This window comes from Drosophila obscura, unplaced genomic scaffold (genome assembly GCF_018151105.1).
Source record: "Drosophila obscura isolate BZ-5 IFL unplaced genomic scaffold, ASM1815110v1 contig_200, whole genome shotgun sequence".
Taxonomy (NCBI): domain Eukaryota; kingdom Metazoa; phylum Arthropoda; class Insecta; order Diptera; family Drosophilidae; genus Drosophila; species Drosophila obscura.
The window spans coordinates 3,368,666-3,388,716 of record NW_024542791.1 but is presented as its reverse complement, the minus strand read 5'-3'; the positions used below and the strand labels follow the sequence as shown (position 1 = coordinate 3,388,716).

The window sequence follows — 20,051 nt, the reverse complement described above, 5'->3', positions numbered from 1 at the left end:
GCATTAGGGTAAACTGTTGATAGACATTGGACGACGGGCACAACTGACTAATCACCAACTGCATCGGAGAAGCGCCAGCAGCGAGGGAGATTCCTAGGGAGATAGCAAGGGGCCATGGGCCATGGGCCATATGCAAATGAAGCCGCATTAATGACTTTAAAAGCAGTGTCCCTTGGGTGTTTTTCTCCAGAACATCCTCAGGAATATTAATAAAAGCTAAAGAATATTATCTATGCAGAAGCAGGAGCTAATTTTTGCTTGTTTTCTGCACTAAATATTATTGAGAGCTATACAGATACAGAGACGTTTCAAGCTATAGATAAAATATCGAATATAATCTCACTATAGAACTTATCGATTTAGATTGATTTACCAACTCATCGATTATTCTTTTATCCCCTTTGTGCGCTGCTTGTGGGAAACACCGCCACTTGCAGGACACAGCATTTACTTATGGCTTTATCCTTCCAACTAAACTCTTTGCCTGCGGTCAACCCCCAACTATTCTCCCCTATTCCTTGGCTTTTGTGCACTGCGTATGTCATAAATAATAAATGTATAGCCATGGGCCCCACAGAATTTTCTGCATTGCGTTTTTGTGGTTCCCACTGGTGCAGGGGGAGAAATTGCTGCCCCGAGGCGCAACCGTTTCTCGACCTTTCATTTAATTGACAATTGTCTGCAGCTGAAACAGAAATACTCGCAAAACCCATAAAACATTGACAAAGTCAACAGTGTGAAAAAATAAACAAGAAACGGGACAGAATCTTTGCGAGGGATGCCTCGAGACAATAAGTTCTGCCCAACCAAAGAACCTTTCTATTTGTCGCCTGGTACACAGTACACAGAGTACATAAAGCAGGGCTAAAATGTAAGCATCCGACACTCACTCTTCCCCCTTGTCAGATTCTTCTGTCCTCGGTTTTGTACATATTTTTTGACAATTTATTTATGCGTTTAATAACGACATCATCAGCATGTAAGCGTGCACACATATTACATCCCGCATTCCCATATACTCGTACATATTCACATTTACATATATGATTTAAGGAGGGGGGTAGGGTTGACGCTGAGGTGGTGCTTCCCATCTAATGGAAGCCGCCACCTACCCACGGGGTAGCAATAAAAATGTCGCTGATTTGACAATGTGCTTTATGTTCAAGGAAGTTCAGTTCTCCCCCTAAAAGCTTTCAACACACACACCCCACATGCACACAGTACACTCAACAAATTTCCACCACCCACCCGTACACTTTTCCGACAGCGCGGGAGGGTCTCAACTCATTATGCAGTAATGTTAAATGACTTAAAGCTGTTGAAAAAAAACTTAGAAAGCAAAGGGGTAGCTGCGCTGCCTTGAAGGGCAAGGGGGCAGGGGTTTTTTCAGAGTACAGTCTTCGAAAGTTTGTTAAAATGGTTGAAATATGCTACACCGATAGAAAAAAGCCCTGAAATTTTAATATTTTCACTTAGATTTTAATATTTATGCCATTGATTTTCATCCAAGAGTGGTTGTATTAAAATTGAACATTTTTCACTTAAATTTTAATATTAATATAGAAATATTAAAATTTAATATATTCATATTTAAATTTAATATGTTTCATATTTAATGTTAATATGCTTCATATTTAAATTTAATATGTTTCATATTTAAATCTAATATGTTTCATATTCAAATTTAATATGTTTAATATTTAAATCTAATATGTTTCATATTTATATTTATATTCATTTTTAACTAATTGGTTACTATTTTGCGTACGCAAATTACATTTCAAGTCCTCATGGTGTGAATTGGCTTAAGTTTTCAACTAGAAATAATCGCAACATGAGTAGGACTACATTGGTTGTGATTATGCCCCTGTGCTAAGATAATTTTACTGTGCGGCAGCAGCTGGAACCAGTTGGGAATTCGAGGGACATAAAAAAAATATAAACATAGTTAAATAAATACAAAAAATATTTGATTTCATTTAATATGGAATATTAAAAATAAAAAGTTTTTCCTTTGATTTTAAAAGAAAATTTTGAATCAAGCATAATAATATTCAATTTAAATATGAAACATATTAAACTACAAGTTTTTTGTATTTAGATTAAATATGACCGTATTAAACATTTTTAATACATTTATATTTGAATCAAGGGATTCTATTAAATTTTACTATGCTTGTATTTAAAAATGGCATTTTAAATTCAAATATGATTGTAGTTATTTTTAATATGCCTTTTTTCTATCAGTGTATCACCTCTTCCGCCGCAGAGAAAGACATAAATAACTCTTTTGTCATGCTCAATTTTTAATATAAAAGTATCCCATAAACGATTGCAATATTATTATAGTCATAAATATCCATAAATGCAGACTCGCTTACTTTTCCACTTAAAGCTGCAAATTCAAATTTATTGAGTTGATTAATTCTTTTGATATTTTTCCTTGCATGCCTCAAAGTTTAAACACTCTTCAACATTGATGTAACCCCAAAAAAAGCCCCATGGGCGAACAACTGTTGCACGGACCAATGAACCCCTAGTCGATTGACAATCTTGAGCAATTATTTTCGCTTTTAGGAGGGTCCTTAGGGGAAGCACCGCTCCACCAATCGTTTTCGCATTGTTTATGTTGGTTGAATGGGAAAACGAGTAAACAAACATGGCTATAAATAAGCTGCTAATAAGGATAATTGCCTGCTTTACAAATTGTCGCTGGAACAAGTCAAATGCATAGACAGCACCCAATGAGGGCAGGGAAGGGACTTAATGTCTTGGGTACACAGGATACAGCATACAAAAGCAGGCACAGGCACAGACACAGGCACAGACACACACAGAGAAACCAACATATCTACAAGTCAAAATAGTAATAAATTGCTAAAGAAAATTGCGTGGTGCTGTGTTGAGAGACAAAACGAAAGGGAACCGGAGCTGGAGCCAGGGCCCCCAGTCAAGTTGAGCCGCAAAAACAGAACATATGGACAAGGCTGTGTGTAGGAGGTCCTTTGAATTTTATATGTATGTGCAAAAAGTGCTATTGGTGCTATGGGTATGGGTATAGCCAAAAGAGGGGGGGGTGTATGGGGTACGGGGTATGGGGGCCAGAGTCCAAAGACAGACATCCTTATTTATGGTCGTGCGGTGCGGCAAATTAATAATGCGACTTTTCTCATTTGTTTGCTCCGTCGTCGTCGTCGTAGTCGTCGTCGTAGTCGTCGTCGTAGCCGTCGTCGGCTGTTGGCCTTCTATGTAAATGGGTATTTGTGGTAGGAACTGCATTTAACACACAGCTGGGTGTCCTGTATATACACAAGGAAATGAGTTGAAAGCAACTTTAGATTGTATTTTGACTAAGGTATAGCGAATACTTGGATTTATTTGAAGAGAACGCTTAGCACAGCACTAAAAACAATTAAAAAACTCAACGAAATATATTAAAAGTAGAGCAACGAAAATTGGATTAACTTTCCATAGAAAATGTATATTTTTAGCTGCAATAATTAACTGATAATAATGATTTTTGGTACATATATTGTAAGCTACAAATACATAAAATATACAGAATATGGAGCACTAAAAAAGATTCATCCGCAGATTCAGACAAGTAAACAGAACTCTTTGCTGTATTCCTGTACCAATTATAATTCTACACAAAGTCATCTGAACATACATCTTCACATAGTCAATATGCCCTTAATGCTGCCCCAAATACTCTGTATCAAACAAAAAATAGAACCAACAACAATTTGCAATTGAAATGCGAAGAAGTCCTGCTCAGAATGATGATGTGGTTCCCCATAGCCGATGATCATGATGGGAAGTCACAGGCTGGCTGGCTGACGCAGACTGGCTTTCGTTGCCTTTTTTTTTGCACACATCCTGATGTTTCCTTTGGCCCAAAATGCTAATGAGCCGCGTCATGGAACATTTGCTCTCTCTCTCTGGCTCTGCCTCTGTCTCTCTGTCTCCAACTTTTTACTTGTCCTTCTGCCTGACTCTTTCTCCTCGAGGAGTGTCGCACTCGGCGGCAGTGGGCAAAATTTATAGCACTTCCTGTTGGCGAGGGTCTGGAAAGTTCTCCTTTCAATTATATGCAATTTCTTCTGCTTTTTTATTGCATCCCATCGATCCGAAGTGGAATGCAGTGTGTGATTAACGGTGTACGAGTCCTTGGCGCTGGTGTCGTGTATGCCACGTCCTCTCCTGTCATGTCCTGTGCTCTGCTGTGCTGTGCTGTTTGCTGGCTGTCCTGCGCAACATTCTTCGCACAAACTATCGCACTTTAATTCATCTTTTATTTACACAAGAGACGAGACGAGACGACAAACCCGGCAATGGCGTCACACTGGCGCCCATCAAACAACAACGCGGAAATTACAGCAACAACCGCAACAAAAACCAACCAACCAACCCAACCAACATCCATGGGGCCAAGAGGCGCATGTCAAGTGTCGGTGGCAGCAGCAGCAGCAGCAACAGCAACAGCAACAACCACGACAAAATTACAACAATTAAAATAAAGGGGGGCTATACGAGTACTCGTATTCATGTTACTGAGGGGAAACCCTAGAGGAGGCTGATGAAGATACGTATGTATGTGGGTGTGTCTGTGTGTGTGCGTAGGGAGAGAGGCAGGTCGGGAAATGCAGCTCTATTACGTAGAATACACTGTGCAAAATAGGAGGGCTATCAGTTAAGAATTTAATAGTAAATGTGCCTTTGAAACCCTTTATCGGTGGAACATTCATAAGCTTTTTGAAGAGTTTTTTAGGTACTTGTTGTACCCATTGCATCTATCCATTGTATCTATCGATTCTCTTCAAATTTAAAATATTTGTTTCCCTTGCCTAAGCTTGTCTTCGATTGCTGTCGATTACTGTCGACTCTTATTCTTTTTCTTTTTGCTCATACATCTGTCTAAATGTCTGAAGAAATTGGACAAAAGAATTCTTTTTAGTCAAAATTTATGTCTATATTTCTTATACAATTTCAGACAGTATTTAAATAGAGGTCTCTTTAAAAAATGTTCCTAATTTAGTTGAATAAACTTGGCTGTTTTTATTCATACTTAGTACTTCCAGGAAAATTACTCGAAAATTAATCAAGATGGCTTCAATAATTATTTCCTAGAAATGCATATTCCGAATTCGAAAAATTATTTCTTTTAAAAATAGAAAAATTCGCCAATTAAAATTTCTCTCAAATATTCCAAGCATAAAAAATTGCAGTCCAATTTGTTGTGTGCTATCTCGAATGTATATCACAAAATGTGCATGCAATTATTTGTACCTCCAGCTGTAATTTAAAAGCCCTGTTTCTACCCATTTTGTATGTACAGTGAAGCCTGCCTAACTAGCAGCTTAGGAGATTTCTTAAATTTTATTAGCAACTTCTTCTTAAAGTCCTTCCCTGTATTGGAATGCCGCATTAATTAAAAGAAATTCAATACATCAAATTGCTTCTGTATTTAACGTATTTCTGTGTGTGTTTTTCCTGTGCGGAATTTTACCCTCTTTCCGACGGAAAAACAAACCTCACTTGTGTGTATGCGCTTTTAATTATTGTCGTGTGATGTTGCTGTTACACTTTTATTATTCCAATGTTGTATTTGCCAAAGGTTCCAACAGCAGCTCCACTACCCATGTATGCTTCTGGGCTTAGCACTCACATTAACAGCCACATTGAGCAGAAGCAAGTGACAGCTTTTAATTAAATAATTGACTTGTGTTTGTGCCTGTGCCTGTGCCTGACTCTGACTGACTGTCTCTGTGGGCTCTGTTTTCGCTTCATCCTGCCTTTCATCTGTCAATCCAATGGGACAACAGACACAAGATACAAGACACAAGAGGCTGCCTGGATAGGAGATAAGGAGTGGGAGATGGAGTGGGAGATGGAGTGGGAGATGGAGGGATTGTTGGATCAACAGTATCTAGATAGACACGTTTAATAGATGCTGGCTAAATGTCTGTCAGACAGATTGAGTTCATTGAAACTTTGCGACTTTTCTGACTCTTGTCAGAGCAACAATCGTATTATAGAAACAAAACAACTGCGGGAAAAAAAACTATCATAAGCTGCATAATTTATGGGGGTCGCCAAACTTTCGCTTCCATAGCCAATAAGGAATGGCTATAGTTGGCTGAGTGAAATGCTAAGCTCATACAAATTTAAAAATTTCCACCATACATGGAGTTCCCTGAACTGCCGACAAGGGTTGTCCACCCTGCACAAAGATAACGTGAATTTGTTGTACGATTTATGATGCCACCACAGACAAATGTTCCTTTGTATGGCACGGAGGGGGTACGGAATTGATTCTCGGCCAAATATCTTTGCGTTAATTGAGTCATAAAGGCAGCGGTTATTGATACCTCATTAGGCAATGCCGATTAACACTGCGTATGCGCAATATTGTCTTCCAAAACGCCACTTAAAGCAGCAGCTTGAGACCCGAAAAGCGAGTGCGTGCTGTGGGATTATTTAAGTCTCTGCCAGCTGCTACTGACATGTTCTACACAATTTTTAACGCTCAACGGTAGCAGCAGCTCCAGCTCAAGTGGACAAAACGAACTACACAAAAGGCCAATGGGCAGGCAGGCGGGCCATTGGGGTGGCTATGTCGGCTGTGCTGTGTCTGATGCGGGCCTTGCAACAACAGAAAGAATTATATATACACATAAAGGGTTAATTAAAATTGTATGATTATCATCTGAAATTCATTTGGTTGGGAGCAGGAGCAGCAAAGCCAACAACAAAAGCAATTACATTTTTTTTCAACATATCATTTTATTAGCCATCATTTTTTATGTTTTAACTATAATCAGATTATTAGCAGAATGTAAATTAACATGTGGTTTTTTAATGATCCTTATTTGATTAAAGTTTGTAATTCAGATTACAAATAAAATAGGAAAAAAAGGATATATGTATAAAAGTACCTACAAAAAATATTGAATTTTAAACACTAGAAAAGTGATAGGAATATTAAATGCGTAGCTTTGGTTGCTTTTCTTTCATCCAAGAAACAAGATATATAAGCGGGCTGAAAATGTCTGCTCATATTTTACTTACTGCTTGAAGTTTTTAGTAGTTTGTGCCAAAGTTCAAATTTATTGGATTGCCATTTAAATTAAGAGAAACCTTTAAGAGCAAGCAAGAGAATAAATCATTTTTATTATTATATTCTGCATATGTGGAGAATAACAGCTCTCAAGAAGAGCTTATTTATTTGGAATCCTGCCACAAGTATTTAAAAATTGTTGTCTTTAATGTTCATAAAAACCCAAGAATTTCTCCATTTAAAAGGAAGTTTGAGGTGCGCTTCTACTTCTTGAACAACATACTCCTTTTTCATTATTAATAAAAATGCTTCTCATTTAATTGACGCCAGACAAAGTTATATAAATTTCACTAATTTCAAAGTTCTTTGCAGATCAAAACTCTTCTTGAGTTTCATGGTCTGAATATTTCAAAGCTCTCACCTAATTAAAGTTCCCAGATGTGCAGTTTGTTTGCCTCTTAATTAAGTGGCTAATGATGATTGAGGCGCCTTTTTGGCATTAAAATAATAATAGTTTTCAGCAGAAAGACGACTTGCACTATTCCCCAAAAGGCGGGCACGTAGTGCAACTGTCTTTTTAACCAAATTTCGAGTAAAGTGAAGTCTCAAAGGCATGGAGAAAGTGAAATGCTTAAGGCCATTCTGCAAAAATAAAGATAGGAGGGGTTTCTACTCGAGACACGTGACGTCTTAAAAGTGTCGCCATTTTGCTTCATTCGAGGAACGTGACAACCCAAAAGGGTTGCCAAAAAATAGATATATATAATATACTATATACTTATTTGGGCAGGCCACACATACGCGACAAAGGTTGGCCAAAATATCATACAAATTTTGCTGAAAGTGTTGCAACTTTTGGCCGGTTGAAGAGACATTTGAAAAGGGGGATAGCCATTGTGGCATTGATGGATTTGTGATAAATGGACTGCCATTATGACCAATATGCAAAAATCCATCCAAACGTCAGAACGAGTGCCGATAAAATCTGAAACAAATAAAGCCAAACTATGCCAGTCAAAACAAGTGGAAGGAACAGCAGCAGGGGGCTGTGGGGGGGTGGTACAGCAGCAGACAGGCGAAGCAAATAATTGACAACAGCATGGGACAAAAAACTGCAATTAGAGTTGGGGCTACGACAGGCAGCACTGTGTATCTACACTGCAACACCATGGAAAAAACAATATTTTCCCATACAAGAAATCTGTCAATCGCAAAAAGCCATTTATCCTTCATAAATACGAGTATGGATTGTCCCAAAACAATCAGAAGGAAGCCACAGAAATCACTGAAAAAAAATGCATTTTTTTGATGGAAACTGTCATCAGCGAAAGTACACATGTACATACATTTATTTAACATACAAATGCACGTCGGTATATCGCGGCTAGGGGGAAACTACAAAATTCGATTCGTTTAACTCAATTTTTGTTGGGTTATCAATTTCTATTAAAATATAAAAAATATATATGTATGAAGATATATGTGTTGATGGATTTCGCTACTTTTTTTTTGTATATATTTTGGAGTGTTACAACGTTGCGTATGCGTTATATTCGCATTGGTTTAGAGCCATTTGTATTCCACTTTAATTGAATTTTATTTTTCGTTCGTTTTGCAAGAAAGACACCACTAAAAAAAAGCTAAAGGAAAGTGTAATTTAAAGCTAATTTTAATTGTTCAAATATAAATTAAATTCGACGAATATTTGGCGTACATCGACAAGGCAAAAAAAAAAAAAGGTTTCCCCACGGTTCGCGTAACAATGCATTTCCTCATATAATTCGGAATATTTATCAAATATATATTAAAATGGGTGACACTATCGATGAGGCGCCCACACCGACGCGACGCGATAAGCCGCAAAGTTTGAACATTAGCCAGGAGGAGGCGGCATCCTCATCGGAGGCGGCGGCGGCGGCATCCTCCTCGACCATTCTCATTCCCGCCTCACGCAGTCCGCGCACCAAAATTCGACTCGCGGAACGCGAACAAAAACGCGATCACTCGGCGGATGGACTGGGCACCACGGCCAGCTGTCGGGAGGAATTCGTTGGGCTCGAGGCCGCGCCGCGTCGCGAGAGTCTGAACAGCTGCGAGGCGAGCAGTCCCGGCACTCTATCCACCAGTCTGGGCAAGACGAGCCGGCTGAACTCCACCAGGTACTCGTCCGGCGTTACGGGCAGCGTCAGTGGCAGCATATTGGGTGGCCTCATGGGCGGCACCGGCACCACCACCCGCAAGTGCGTCCTGACGCTGGACGGGTACTCCTACGTAATAGGTAAGTGGGGCGGAGCACGTACAAAGAAAAGATTTAACAAAGGAGATGCAGAGGGGCAGTGAAGGGAGTACAGTGGGTGTCGTAAGTGATAAATGTGGGACACCATTAGGAGTTAGCACATATTTTCCAGCCACAGCCACTGTGCAGCAGAAGTCACCTTGGCGCCGGGCTGCCCTTTGTTCGTGCAGAACTCTGCCCTGCCCTGCACAGAACACAGAACTTGTCGAACAATAAGAAAATATAAAAGCCAAAAGCAGTCTTAAGCTCAAGTTTTAATTTCATTCAACTTTTCTTAGCTCTTCGATGGGGCATTAAATAATACGTACACTTGGCTATATCTATGCACATATGTCTATAACTTACGAATATTTTTCTATCGTTTCATTGCAGGTAAGTCAACAGAAAAGAGAAACCCAAAGTAAAAGTAAAAGCAAAAGCAAAAGAATAAGAAACAGATTGAAGAGCAATATAGCTCCTGCTTTGTGGCAGGCAGACAGGTAGGTTCCTGGCTCGTTGCAGCATAAATTGAAAATGAAATTGAATTTCCAACGAGTTGGACTATTATAAAAGTTAACTCTCCAGCGCTGGCTGCCCTTAGCCCTGCTGGACCACCACCTGCCCAGATCATTCGAGCCAAACGGATGGATAACAGCAATTCATTTAGGGGCGTTTTGCCTCTGGGTTTGAAGTATACAAATTTATGAGTAACTTTTTTATGATTCTTGCATATGCCACGCAGCAGCAGCAACAACAATAGCTTAGGAAAAAAAAAATGGAAATGGAAATTCCATTCAAATAAGCAAAACGGGTAAAAGTCTCTCTCTCTCTCTCTCTCTGCTGGGGTTCGGTTTTGAGTGGCAGCCTTTGTGACCCAAGTCTGATAGCACATGATAGCCTTCTGTTTCCTTCATGTATTTATGGTTGTGGTATGTGCACAGGTATTTACCCCATGCACACACATACACACTCGTATATGTATTACCCTTTTCTGTTGCGTATACGTGCCTCACTTTTGACCATAGTTTACAGTGCTGCCGGCCACTGGCAGTCTGTGTTCTTGGCTAATAAACTGCCAGCAAACCACAATGTAGGCACACTGTGTGTCCACTCTAGATTAAAATTCATGAATTGAATTTTCGTAGGAAGTAAATTTGCCAGCACTGATGAAATCCATTAGATATTAGTCAACAAACTCATGCAATTTCGGTTGGGACTTTGAGTGCTTCCAAAGGAAGTATAACTGAGGAGAAGCGATATTAAATGACTTTCGATGCACATTTATTTAAAGTCCAACGAGATTGATTGAACTAAACATTTCAGAATGTTGTGGTGAGCAACATAATTTCCAGTTTTATTTTTAGGATGATAGTGGGGGCGGCTCGGTCGTAAAATAATATCCTCCCTTGTCCTCCAAACATGAAGCTTAATTCAGGACAGGAATCGCACATAAACACATAGTGAGAAGGTAACTTTATTGAGTCTTGTTTTTCGCAAATGCTGTGCTGAATATGACCCTTGTTCTCTTATGCTTACCCTTAAGTTCGAATATTTTATTGATTTTACTTTCAATCGCTTTACACACTTGAATGCTTTGCAGCTTTTCCTTGCTATATTCATGTTATATCTCTCATAATTAATCTCGAAAAATAATCCTAATCGTTTTCCATGTTTCAAGCCTTAACATAATTATTTCATCTGAAAATAAGATTTGCTCTTAATTTCTTTATTAATTCATTCAATCCTTTCATGCACAACAAAAACTTCAACATTTGGTAAGAATTCAATTCGATTTGGCCAATTCCTTTAAGCCAAGGTCATGTACTGTGCCCCCCGCCCAGGCTCTCGTGCTGTGGCCTGTACGGTGTACGGTGGTGGCTCGTTTACTCGGTCACGTAGCGGCCACAAATCGTGCGGCGATTTTGAGACAAAGCCAAGAGCCAAGTCGAACCGCCCAAGTCCCTAAGCCACACACCCCTCGTTTGCAATTTTTGTTGTATACCGAATACCCAATGTCGCAGATTTAAAGGGTTTATTGGAATTTTTTGTGACGATGTAACAATGAAAATTTCGCTGAATGAATGTCTCTATGAGAATAAAGTTTTTTTATTGTGAGAACTAGGCCCAGTTGCAAATCATTTACTACACATAACTCCCTAAGCTTACATTCGATTACCAGGTATCGCCCAGTCGATATAATATATCTGTGAAATATCCTTTACGCTTGTTTCTTGTTTTGCCGAGGCTGTTGTCGTCGGGGCTGTCCCCATCCTGTTGGCTTTCAATTTATGGGCGCTGCAATATTTTGCAAATATCCTTAGCATATCCTGCGGCGACAGCGCAGACAGCATTGCAATAAATAGTCAAGTGTTTGACTCGGCCACGGGGCATATCCTTTTGTGTGTGTGTGTTCTTGTAGTGCCTGTAAGTGTGGTGTCTGTGCGTGTGTGTGTGTTTGTTTCGATGGAAGTGTGTCCTTCAATTGACATATTACACTTGTTGTTGGCCTGCCGTTCGCGGCTGTTTTGTCTTTCGCCCTTTTACTGGTTATGGCGCTCGATTTGTCTTGTCCGTCATGGGGTCGGGTCCGGGTCCGGGTCCGGGATTGCCTGCTATATATGTTTGAGATACACAGCTCTGCTCTCTTGTCTGGCCTCGAGCGCCGCATGGCTGATCAAGCGTGGGACCGACAAGTTGAACGCATTGACAGGGACATGGACATGGACAGTAAAACTACCGCCCTCCCCCCCCCCCCCCTGGGCAGTTTAATTGATGTTCTGCCTGGCAGACGGCAGCTGGTGCTTCTTGCTCACCCCTCCCTCTGATTTGCTGGAAACCCAAAAGCAAACGGGTTAAGTGGCTCATTTAGTTTGTGGTTCAATGGGTTTTCGTTTTGGGCATTTGACTAATTAGATTTAGATATAATGAAAAGTCCAGAAAAGGATAAAAACATAAATCTACGAATAATAATAAGAACATACGTATGTATATTTTTGGAAAGATTTTCTTAATTTAAATCTGTGTTCGGAGCAATAAAACTCAAAACTGGTGGCTAATTTCGTTACTTTAATACATCAAAAATAAAATTCATTATAAAATAAAATCCATGTAAATTATAAAATAAAATATATAACTCATTTCGATAAATAATCGATAACCAAAATTATCAACAACCACGTAGAATCTTAAGCGATATGTTATAGACTTTTGCAGCCACCTGGAGCCAACACAGATCCAAACTGAAGTCAAATAAAATGGCAGACCAATATTCATTCCTCTAATCCAACCACCAATAATAATTTAATATTCATTAATATTAAAACTCAGACAGGAAGGAAGTTGAAGTTGGACTAGAGTTCTTCTTAACCGCTTCGCTGGAAAGCAAAAGCAATCAGAAAATGACTGAAATACATTGCATACCCTCAGGCGCGGCTGCGACCGCATTACTCACATGCCTTGACCTTACCCAGCGCTTTGTTCTTTCTGGCCAAAAGCGACAAGGAAATTTCATCAAATTTGCATAAATTCCGCTCAGACACACAGAAAACGTACAGACATTTTTTCGAATGCTAAAGTATGCGACAAAAGGCAGCAGCACACACACACACACACAGATACAGACCACGCATAAAATTTTATAGGTGTTTGGGAGAAGGGAAAAAGTTAGCAGCTTTATTGAATTTTCCAGCGAGGCCCGAACAGGACTTTAAGGGATAATATATGCAACTTTTTTTCCCGCTCTCTCTCTCTCTCTCTCTCTGTGTCGCTCTTTTATGGCAATGGCCTCTCAATTGGCTATCAATTTGGCTTAGTCTCTGCGGACCAACTTCTTCTTTCAAGTGTCAGCGACAGCCATAATAATAAAAGGAACCAAAAAAAAAAAAAGGCTTAAAATCAATTTTCGTTAAACCCTTTTGAGAGAACACACACTCACACAGACACTCGCATGGACATAAAACTGATTACCAATGGCCCGAACGTTGGGAAATTTTTTAATTAAAAACAGTTAAAACTGGCGCCATCGCTGCTGCTGCGACTGTCTGCCAAATTTATGTACCCGGCAGCACAGCGAAAGAAGAACAAAGCCAGTGAAGTAATTCGACTATGGTATACCCCTTTGAATTGATGTGTTAAAAGTGCTTCTGTCTGCCTGTTGGCCCCACAAATATACCCCAACTTTTGTTAGAGTATCCTGGGGGGGTATACAAAAAGTGGCTGCTGCCAGTAACAGAAAAACACGCGCCGCACAGACCAGAGGCACAGACACAGTGGCTGTGGCAGGCTGGCAGGTTGAAAGGCTGCCAGAAAGGATGCCCCCGCACCTACAGTGCTGCTGTTTCTGCTGCTGCTGTGGCATTAAGGTGCACAGCCTCGAGCGGTACGGCACGTCTGCCTATTCTGTCAGAGATTTTCCAACATGTTTGCTACAATTTGGCTAACTAGCCCAAAGGCTTAAACACACATTTAAGCCCACCCACCCATCTTCTTGTTTGTCTGCGCTCAGATGTCGATGTCAGTGAACAGAGGCCCAGACAGTGCGACGACAACGATGCGTCGTTGTCCTGGCAATTTCGAGAGGTGTTCTTGCCATAATTTTGCAACTCAATTTTGCCTACTTGCAGCAAAAATCTGGCAAGTTTGCTTAACGAAAATGTATCTCCCGCAGAACTTAAATGTAATTTAAACTTTTTAAGTGCTGCGAACAAAACAAAGTCATGTAAATTACCAGGAAAGCAAGATTTACTTAACATTTGGTGGAGAACTTTGCTTGGCATTTTCTGGATTCATATTTCAAAGATTTTTTCACAGCTACTTAAATTAAGATATTTCAAGTAGAGCTACAGAGTTATTTCAAACGAATATCTGAGACCCAAACTCTGTCCTTTTGGTATTCTTTTTTTCCCATGAGTACTCGTATTTTCTGCTTGTTGGTAACCCTTATTTTTTCTTCAGTGTAACTTTGCTGTCTGTTGTCTTTGACTGTTTGCGCTCGGGTTGATTTCCAAGCACTTTGCCTGTAATTTCCACTGGCATATCCGTTTGCCTTTCCTTTCCCTCTGCTGCTGCTGCTGCTGCTGCTGCTGCTCCTGATGCTGTCTGCTGTCGTTGTCCCTGGCAATACCATCAACTGGCAATCATTGGCCCAACTATTCAGACACCATTCAAGGCCTGTCGCGTCTCTCTTATGCTCAGGCATCAATGCGTTAAATTTAGACCGACAGATGGCAGACGAAACTACTCGTATTTGAATGCGGCAAACAAATTGAATGAGAACGATGATTGTTGACACTTTTTGCCCGTTTCGTAGTGAATGGGAAAATGGGCTGCCCCTCCTCCATCCTTTTGCTGCACACTCTCTCTGTGTGTGCGGGGGTATCTGCTACTTTTTGTTGCACTCTCAGCAATCCGAAGGCGCTTTCAGCACTTTCCAGCGCGCTCTCCCTCTCTCTCTCTATCTCCAGCGGAGATAATTTATCAAGTTGGTTCACGTTCAAGTGCAGTGCAGTCTGCAAAGTTGCTGACAAAGCGGTTCGGTTCAAGCACGGATTTGTAAAACGATACGGAGGAATGCGAATGCGAATGCGAATGCGAATGCGGATGCAGTCGTTGTCACAGCGGGATAATACTTACATTTATCTGCCATAACAGAGTGTCAAAACGAGGACTGCTGCTGTTTTTACACACTTGGAATAGTTGAACAGCATGTGGGGGGGGAGTCGAAACGAATAAAAACTTGGACATTTGATAGTGGAAGAGAAGGGGCATGAGGACTAGCTAAGATATAGATTGATGGTGATGGCTTAAAAATAATTTGTACATTTTTAGATTGATGATTATAGCTTCAAACTAATTTGTACAACTTATTTTTAAGACCATAATGATAAATTAAACGAATGTTTGCCATATTTCAGCATTAATAATTTAAAAAGATTCATTGATTGCTTACGTGAAGAGACTAAAAGAGATTTCCGACTATCTGCTATTAATCTATAAATTAATTCATGTTTTTACAAACTTATTAATGCAAACAATAGCTAAATAAAATTAAAGGGAAGCCCTCCGTTCCATGCCTAGCGCGGAAACTCTTGACAAAAATCATCTGTCAGCGCCCCCACATTTCCACTTGACGGATCTACTGCTGGAGGAAATTAAATTTGCAAATCCCATTGGCCACATTCAACCGTTACCAGCCCGCCAACTGTTAATGACATTTAATCTGATGTTCGTTTTATTAATTAATTAATCAATCAATCAATCAATCAGCAAACAAGCAGCCAGTCAAACACTGGGAACTGGAGAGAGCTGGAGAAATCAGTCAAAAGCGATGCTGATTGATATTCACTTTGGTCCATTTGTGACGCCACAAATTGTAGAACAGCAACGCCACTAGAATCACTTGGAACGACTTAATGAGCTGTTTAACCAAAGTGCGTCGCTGTGCGCTGCAAATATTGACAAAAAAGGATAATGGATGGAGTGGCTAAAATAAAGAGTTGTCCAAAGCAGGCAGACACAGACACATAGACAGAGACTCACCTCATTACCGTTGAGCAGCGTTCGCTTAACACAAGACCCTCGCCCGGTGGCAGATTAAGCTCGAAGGCCACCGCCAGAAGGCTGTCGCTGAATTATTCAAATAGTTTATATTTAATACTTCCACTCAATACCAGAGACCAGTGGGATATACGAGACAGATAGAGTGAGTGAAAAGCAGCGGGGGCAGACAGCAATATATCTTTTAATCCGTTGCACGCCTCAGGCTCTGGCATCCTCCTGTGCGACGTGGCGCATGGCCAATGAAATGTTTAATGCCTTAAGCCCTGTTCAATGTGCTGTGTTTTAATTGCGGAAATTATGAAAATGGAAAGTGCAAATAACTATTAAACTCCATTTAAAGCTTACAAATTTATTTTTGTATATAATTTTGCCAACTCTTGATTGTGGGCAGAAAATTAATTATTTGACTACCAAAAGGATAACTATGTCAAGCTGAAAGTTTTGCCCAGAACAGAAAAATATTAAATGGCTTCGGGGATTTTTGAGAATATTTAAAAAAACTGATAGAACATTTTATTCCATTTTTGATTGAATATAAAAGTATGATATTTAATTTAAACCAGTTTTAAATTAATTTCAAACAAAATTTTAAGCCCCTTTCGTAGTTCCTATCCTTGCTTTCAAGTGCACGATTATAATTTATTTTTTCCGCTCCTTTGCACCTTTTAAAACATCAAAAAATATATCCTTCTGAAGAGGATATAAATAGAAAACCTAAATACCTAAATATGTTCTGTCAAAAAACCTGCATAAAGTAAAGGAACTCTGTATAAAAAAAAAGATCTTAAGCTACCATCAATTTTCGAACAATTTGCAACTATTAGACAGACTCTTATCTAAACAACTTGTTGTGGAAATTTTCTAGGAGGCAATCAAAACTTTCCAACAAGCTATTGAACGTACACTCGGGATAAAAAGTTTACGATAGTTGCACCAATTCACAAACATTTAATTCAGTTATTAAGCGACATTTACAACAACAACAAAAAAAAGAAAACTTTTTGCATCCCAAAGAGAAATGGGAAGTGGGAAATGGGAAGTGAAATGTGCTACATAAATCTTTTTGCTGGCTGCCATGGCTCTGCATCTTTGTCCACATACATGAAAAATTACATTGGTCAAGCGAGCAGCAAAATTGGCAAAGTCCTGGGCAAAATGCCAGGCCACCGGCGACGATGTGTGGCCACTAGTTCCGGTTGGGGTCCCCGGCCCTTCATTAGCTTTGAATTCAATTCCTTTTTGGTACTGACCGCCCCGAATGGAAACTCGCTGTAAAGTCATTAATTGTCCACACATTTTGTATTCAATCGCGTGACATTTTGAACTGGAAATGCAATTAAAGAGGAACAGCAGCAGCAGCGGCAGCGGCGGAGTCGACTCCTAGACGAGTCGGCAGACGAGACCCTCGTGAGCAGCCAGGGACAAGGCACTTGCGGCCAGGAATTGACTGAGAAAGCGGGGAAATGCATGAGGGTAGGCATGAAGGGAATCCATCCAAAGTTGTTCATTGAACTTACCCGGGCTGATATGCGGACGCCACGCCAGCTACTTCCACAACCAGTTTCTTGGGCTGATTAAGAAACTCTGAGAGATTGACCAGCTGCTCCTTGTCACTCACATTCACAATGGTAATTATCGAATCAAAATTGGCAAACGATCTGCATGGATTATCTGCTGTTAGTATCTTGGATTTTGGGTTCAATATTTTCACATACCTCTTCGAGGCAAACACCCAGCGGGAGATGGGCTCTATGGTGAAACGTCCCAGTCGCATTATCGCTGATTTCCGCAGCTCAATGAGCGCTTTATAGACCTTGTAGTGACTCTTGGGGGCTTCTTTCTGTGCCGCCAAATTCAGTTCCAGATAATTGGGATGCACAGGCAGCCAGGTTTTGGCAGCTTCGGAGAAACCTGGTGGAAAGTTAATGAAAATAAATTTGTTCCATGTTTTCTACCACCTACCGCCATTGCTGCCGTTATTCCATTGGAATGGTGTTCGCTCTGGATCCCTGGATACGTCCTTATAGAGCTTCTCGCCCACATTTCGTGCAGGCGGATCCACAGTGTCCTCCCAGCTAATATCGCGATAGTCCTGCATGCCCAGCTCCTCGCCCTAAAATACGACCAAAAACAGATAGCCCCACAAGTGACCTTTGCGGAGTGCATCACAACTCACATTGTAGGTGACCGCAACGCCGGGCAGTGTCATCAGCAGCATGTTCATGGCATCCACCGAGGATGGGCCGAAACGGGAGGCGACACGGGGATTGTCATGGTTGCCCATGACCCAGTTGGCCGCGTGCCCACGTGGCATGTAGATCAGCCACTTCTCCACATTGTAGACAAAGTCACGCGCATCCGAGTCGCCAGTCACATCCGTGATGAAGTGAAAGTTGAAGGGCAGATGCGAGCCCCGCACCCCATGCCGGTCCTCGTAGTAGTCCGCCAGTGTCGTGAGTTCCGCATACGCCTCCGTCATCATGATCCGAGTGGGACCGTTGGGATTTTTGGAGCTAAAATCATCGAGCAGCTGGCGCCAGTGCTGCACCATGTCGAGCACCTCCGGCAGATCCTTGGTGTAGATGTGTCTGGTATAGTCATACGACTGCGAATCATTGGTCTTGCCACTGAGCGGCTCATCGTCCAGCGACTCCTTCTCGAACATATGATTGACCGCATCGATGCGGAAGCCGGCCACGCCCTTGTTCAACCAAAAGAGAATGACATCGTCCATGGCCTGGACCACAGCGGGATTGCGATAATTGAGATCCGGCTGCTCCTTGGTGAACTGATGCAGGTAGTACTGCTGCCGTTTCTCGTGCCACTCCCAGGCCGAGCCATAGAACACCGATTGCCAATTGTTTGGCGGCTGTCGCTCCCCGTTCGCGTCGATCTTTGGATCCACCCAGACATAGTAGTCCTCGTAGCCCGGCTCCTTGGCCGCCGACTTCTTGAACCACTCATGCTCATCCGAACTGTGATTGGGCACCAAGTCGAGTATTATCTTGATGCCCAGCTCATAGGCCCTGTCTATCAGCGCATCGAAGTCCTCCATGCTGCCGTATTCCGGCTGTATCTGCCTGTAGTCGGATATGTCGTAGCCAAAGTCCACCATCGGTGACTGGAAAATGGGACTCAGCCAGGTGGCTGTGATGCCCGTCTCTGCGAGATATTGCAGCTTCGATGTGATGCCCGGTAGATCGCCAATGCCATCGCCATTGCTGTCCTTGAAGGATCTCGGATAGATCTGATAGAAGACTGTGTGCTGCCACCAGTCTATAAAGTCCTCCGTATCGCTCTTTACCAGGCTGGCCATACTGCAGCTCGGAAACAGCAGCAACGCCAGCAGCAGACTGAAAAGAGGAATCCGGAGTCGGATAAGTGGAACGTACCGCATTTTGTTTTGTTCTGTGGTGCGCAGCCGCTTTCGCCGTCACTTTTAAACCGATTTCTAAACCAGTAATTAAAATAATTCTCGTATTGTTAAACTAAAATAAAAGGCACTTTTTTTTTGTGCACTGATCATAATCAATTGGCGACGCTTTAATGGAGTGCCAGTGCCAGTGGCACTGCCGCCAATCTGCTTATCAACTGAACTTCTAACAAAAACAAATTGCGAAACAAATTAAATGAGTAAACAAAATTCACGTTTCGATGCACATTTGGCCAGCGAATACTCGTATATTATTGTCGTACCGCTACTCATGCCGGGCTGAGCGGCAGAGCTTTGGCTTTTTATAGAAATTGTCATCGTATCATTCCCGACGATCTTTTCTCTTTTTGCTCACTCACTCACCTCCCTCAAAAAACACACACAAATTATATTACAATTAAGCAAGTTCTTGCGTCGAGCAGCTGCCGGCAGCGAGTCACCGAATGCTTTCAATGGATCGGATCCAATCATCTGCTCTGCTCTGCCCCGCTGTTCTGTGCTGCTCTGTCAGCTGATCGCGAGCTTTCAGTCCACAACTAGAGCAGCGCAAGGCAAAGCATGGCCAGGGGTTGGCCGATCGTTAAGGTGACGCAGACTTAAAGGTTTTACTCTGCTGTTCAGCAGTGAAGTTATTAATATTTTAGGTTTAACTTGTTACTTGTTGCACTAGAAATAAATCGATACGAAATACAATTATCTCTCAGTATTTTAACCCATCAGATATA

The 20,051-nt window shown here is 41.2% G+C and overlaps 2 protein-coding genes across 12 annotated transcripts in view; one reads left to right on the top strand and one right to left on the bottom strand.

The window, feature by feature from the left end:
• Nucleotides 1-20,051, top strand: part of LOC111076366 (calcium/calmodulin-dependent 3',5'-cyclic nucleotide phosphodiesterase 1) — a 95,050-nt gene that overhangs the window by 38,448 nt on the left and 36,551 nt on the right. For 2 of the 9 annotated variants that reach the window (XM_022370127.2, XM_022370116.2), the window contains exon 1: nucleotides 8,773-9,338. The exons of 2 other annotated variants lie outside the window; for them this stretch is intronic. In XM_022370127.2, the coding sequence (XP_022225819.2) occupies nucleotides 8,870-9,338 (469 nt within the window). In that variant the 5' untranslated portion in view covers nucleotides 8,773-8,869. Of the gene's footprint in view, nucleotides 1-8,765; nucleotides 9,339-20,051 lie in introns of those variants that run through there. 5 more of the 9 variants (XM_022370143.2, XM_022370133.2, XM_022370162.2 and 2 more) reach the window with 4 other exon arrangements.
• Nucleotides 15,632-19,796, bottom strand: LOC111076395 (maltase 2). 3 transcript variants are annotated; one of them, XM_022370199.2, is made up of 7 exons: nucleotides 19,690-19,796; nucleotides 18,070-19,246; nucleotides 17,856-18,006; nucleotides 17,609-17,804; nucleotides 17,411-17,551; nucleotides 15,873-15,959; nucleotides 15,633-15,778 (listed from the first exon to the last, which is right to left on the bottom strand). In XM_022370199.2, the coding sequence occupies exons 2-7, from the start codon at nucleotides 19,207-19,209 to the stop codon at nucleotides 15,652-15,654; spliced, it is 1,842 nt and encodes a 613-aa protein (XP_022225891.2). In that variant the 5' UTR covers nucleotides 19,210-19,246; nucleotides 19,690-19,796; the 3' UTR covers nucleotides 15,633-15,651. The 3 variants fall into 3 exon arrangements, with proteins under 3 accessions (XP_022225899.2, XP_022225891.2, XP_022225908.2); XM_022370207.2 differs by lacking the exon at nucleotides 19,690-19,796 and having other exon boundaries at nucleotides 15,632-15,778; nucleotides 18,070-19,324; XM_022370216.2 differs by lacking the exons at nucleotides 15,633-15,778; nucleotides 15,873-15,959; nucleotides 19,690-19,796 and adding an exon at nucleotides 16,827-17,340 and having other exon boundaries at nucleotides 18,070-19,320.

Bases quoted from the DNA above. Each gene is read 5' to 3' on its own strand.
- LOC111076395 (XM_022370207.2), bottom strand. From the start codon at position 19,290: ATGCGGTACGTTCCACTTATCCGACTCCGGATTCCTCTTTTCAGTCTG. The intron at 17,805-17,855 runs GTAGGTGGTAGA...ACTTTCCACCAG, and splicing joins GAATAACGGCAGCAATGGCG to GTTTCTCCGAAGCTGCCAAA. The intron at 15,779-15,872 runs GTGAGTCTCTGT...CAATATTTGCAG, and splicing joins CGCTGCTCAACGGTAATGAG to CGCACAGCGACGCACTTTGG.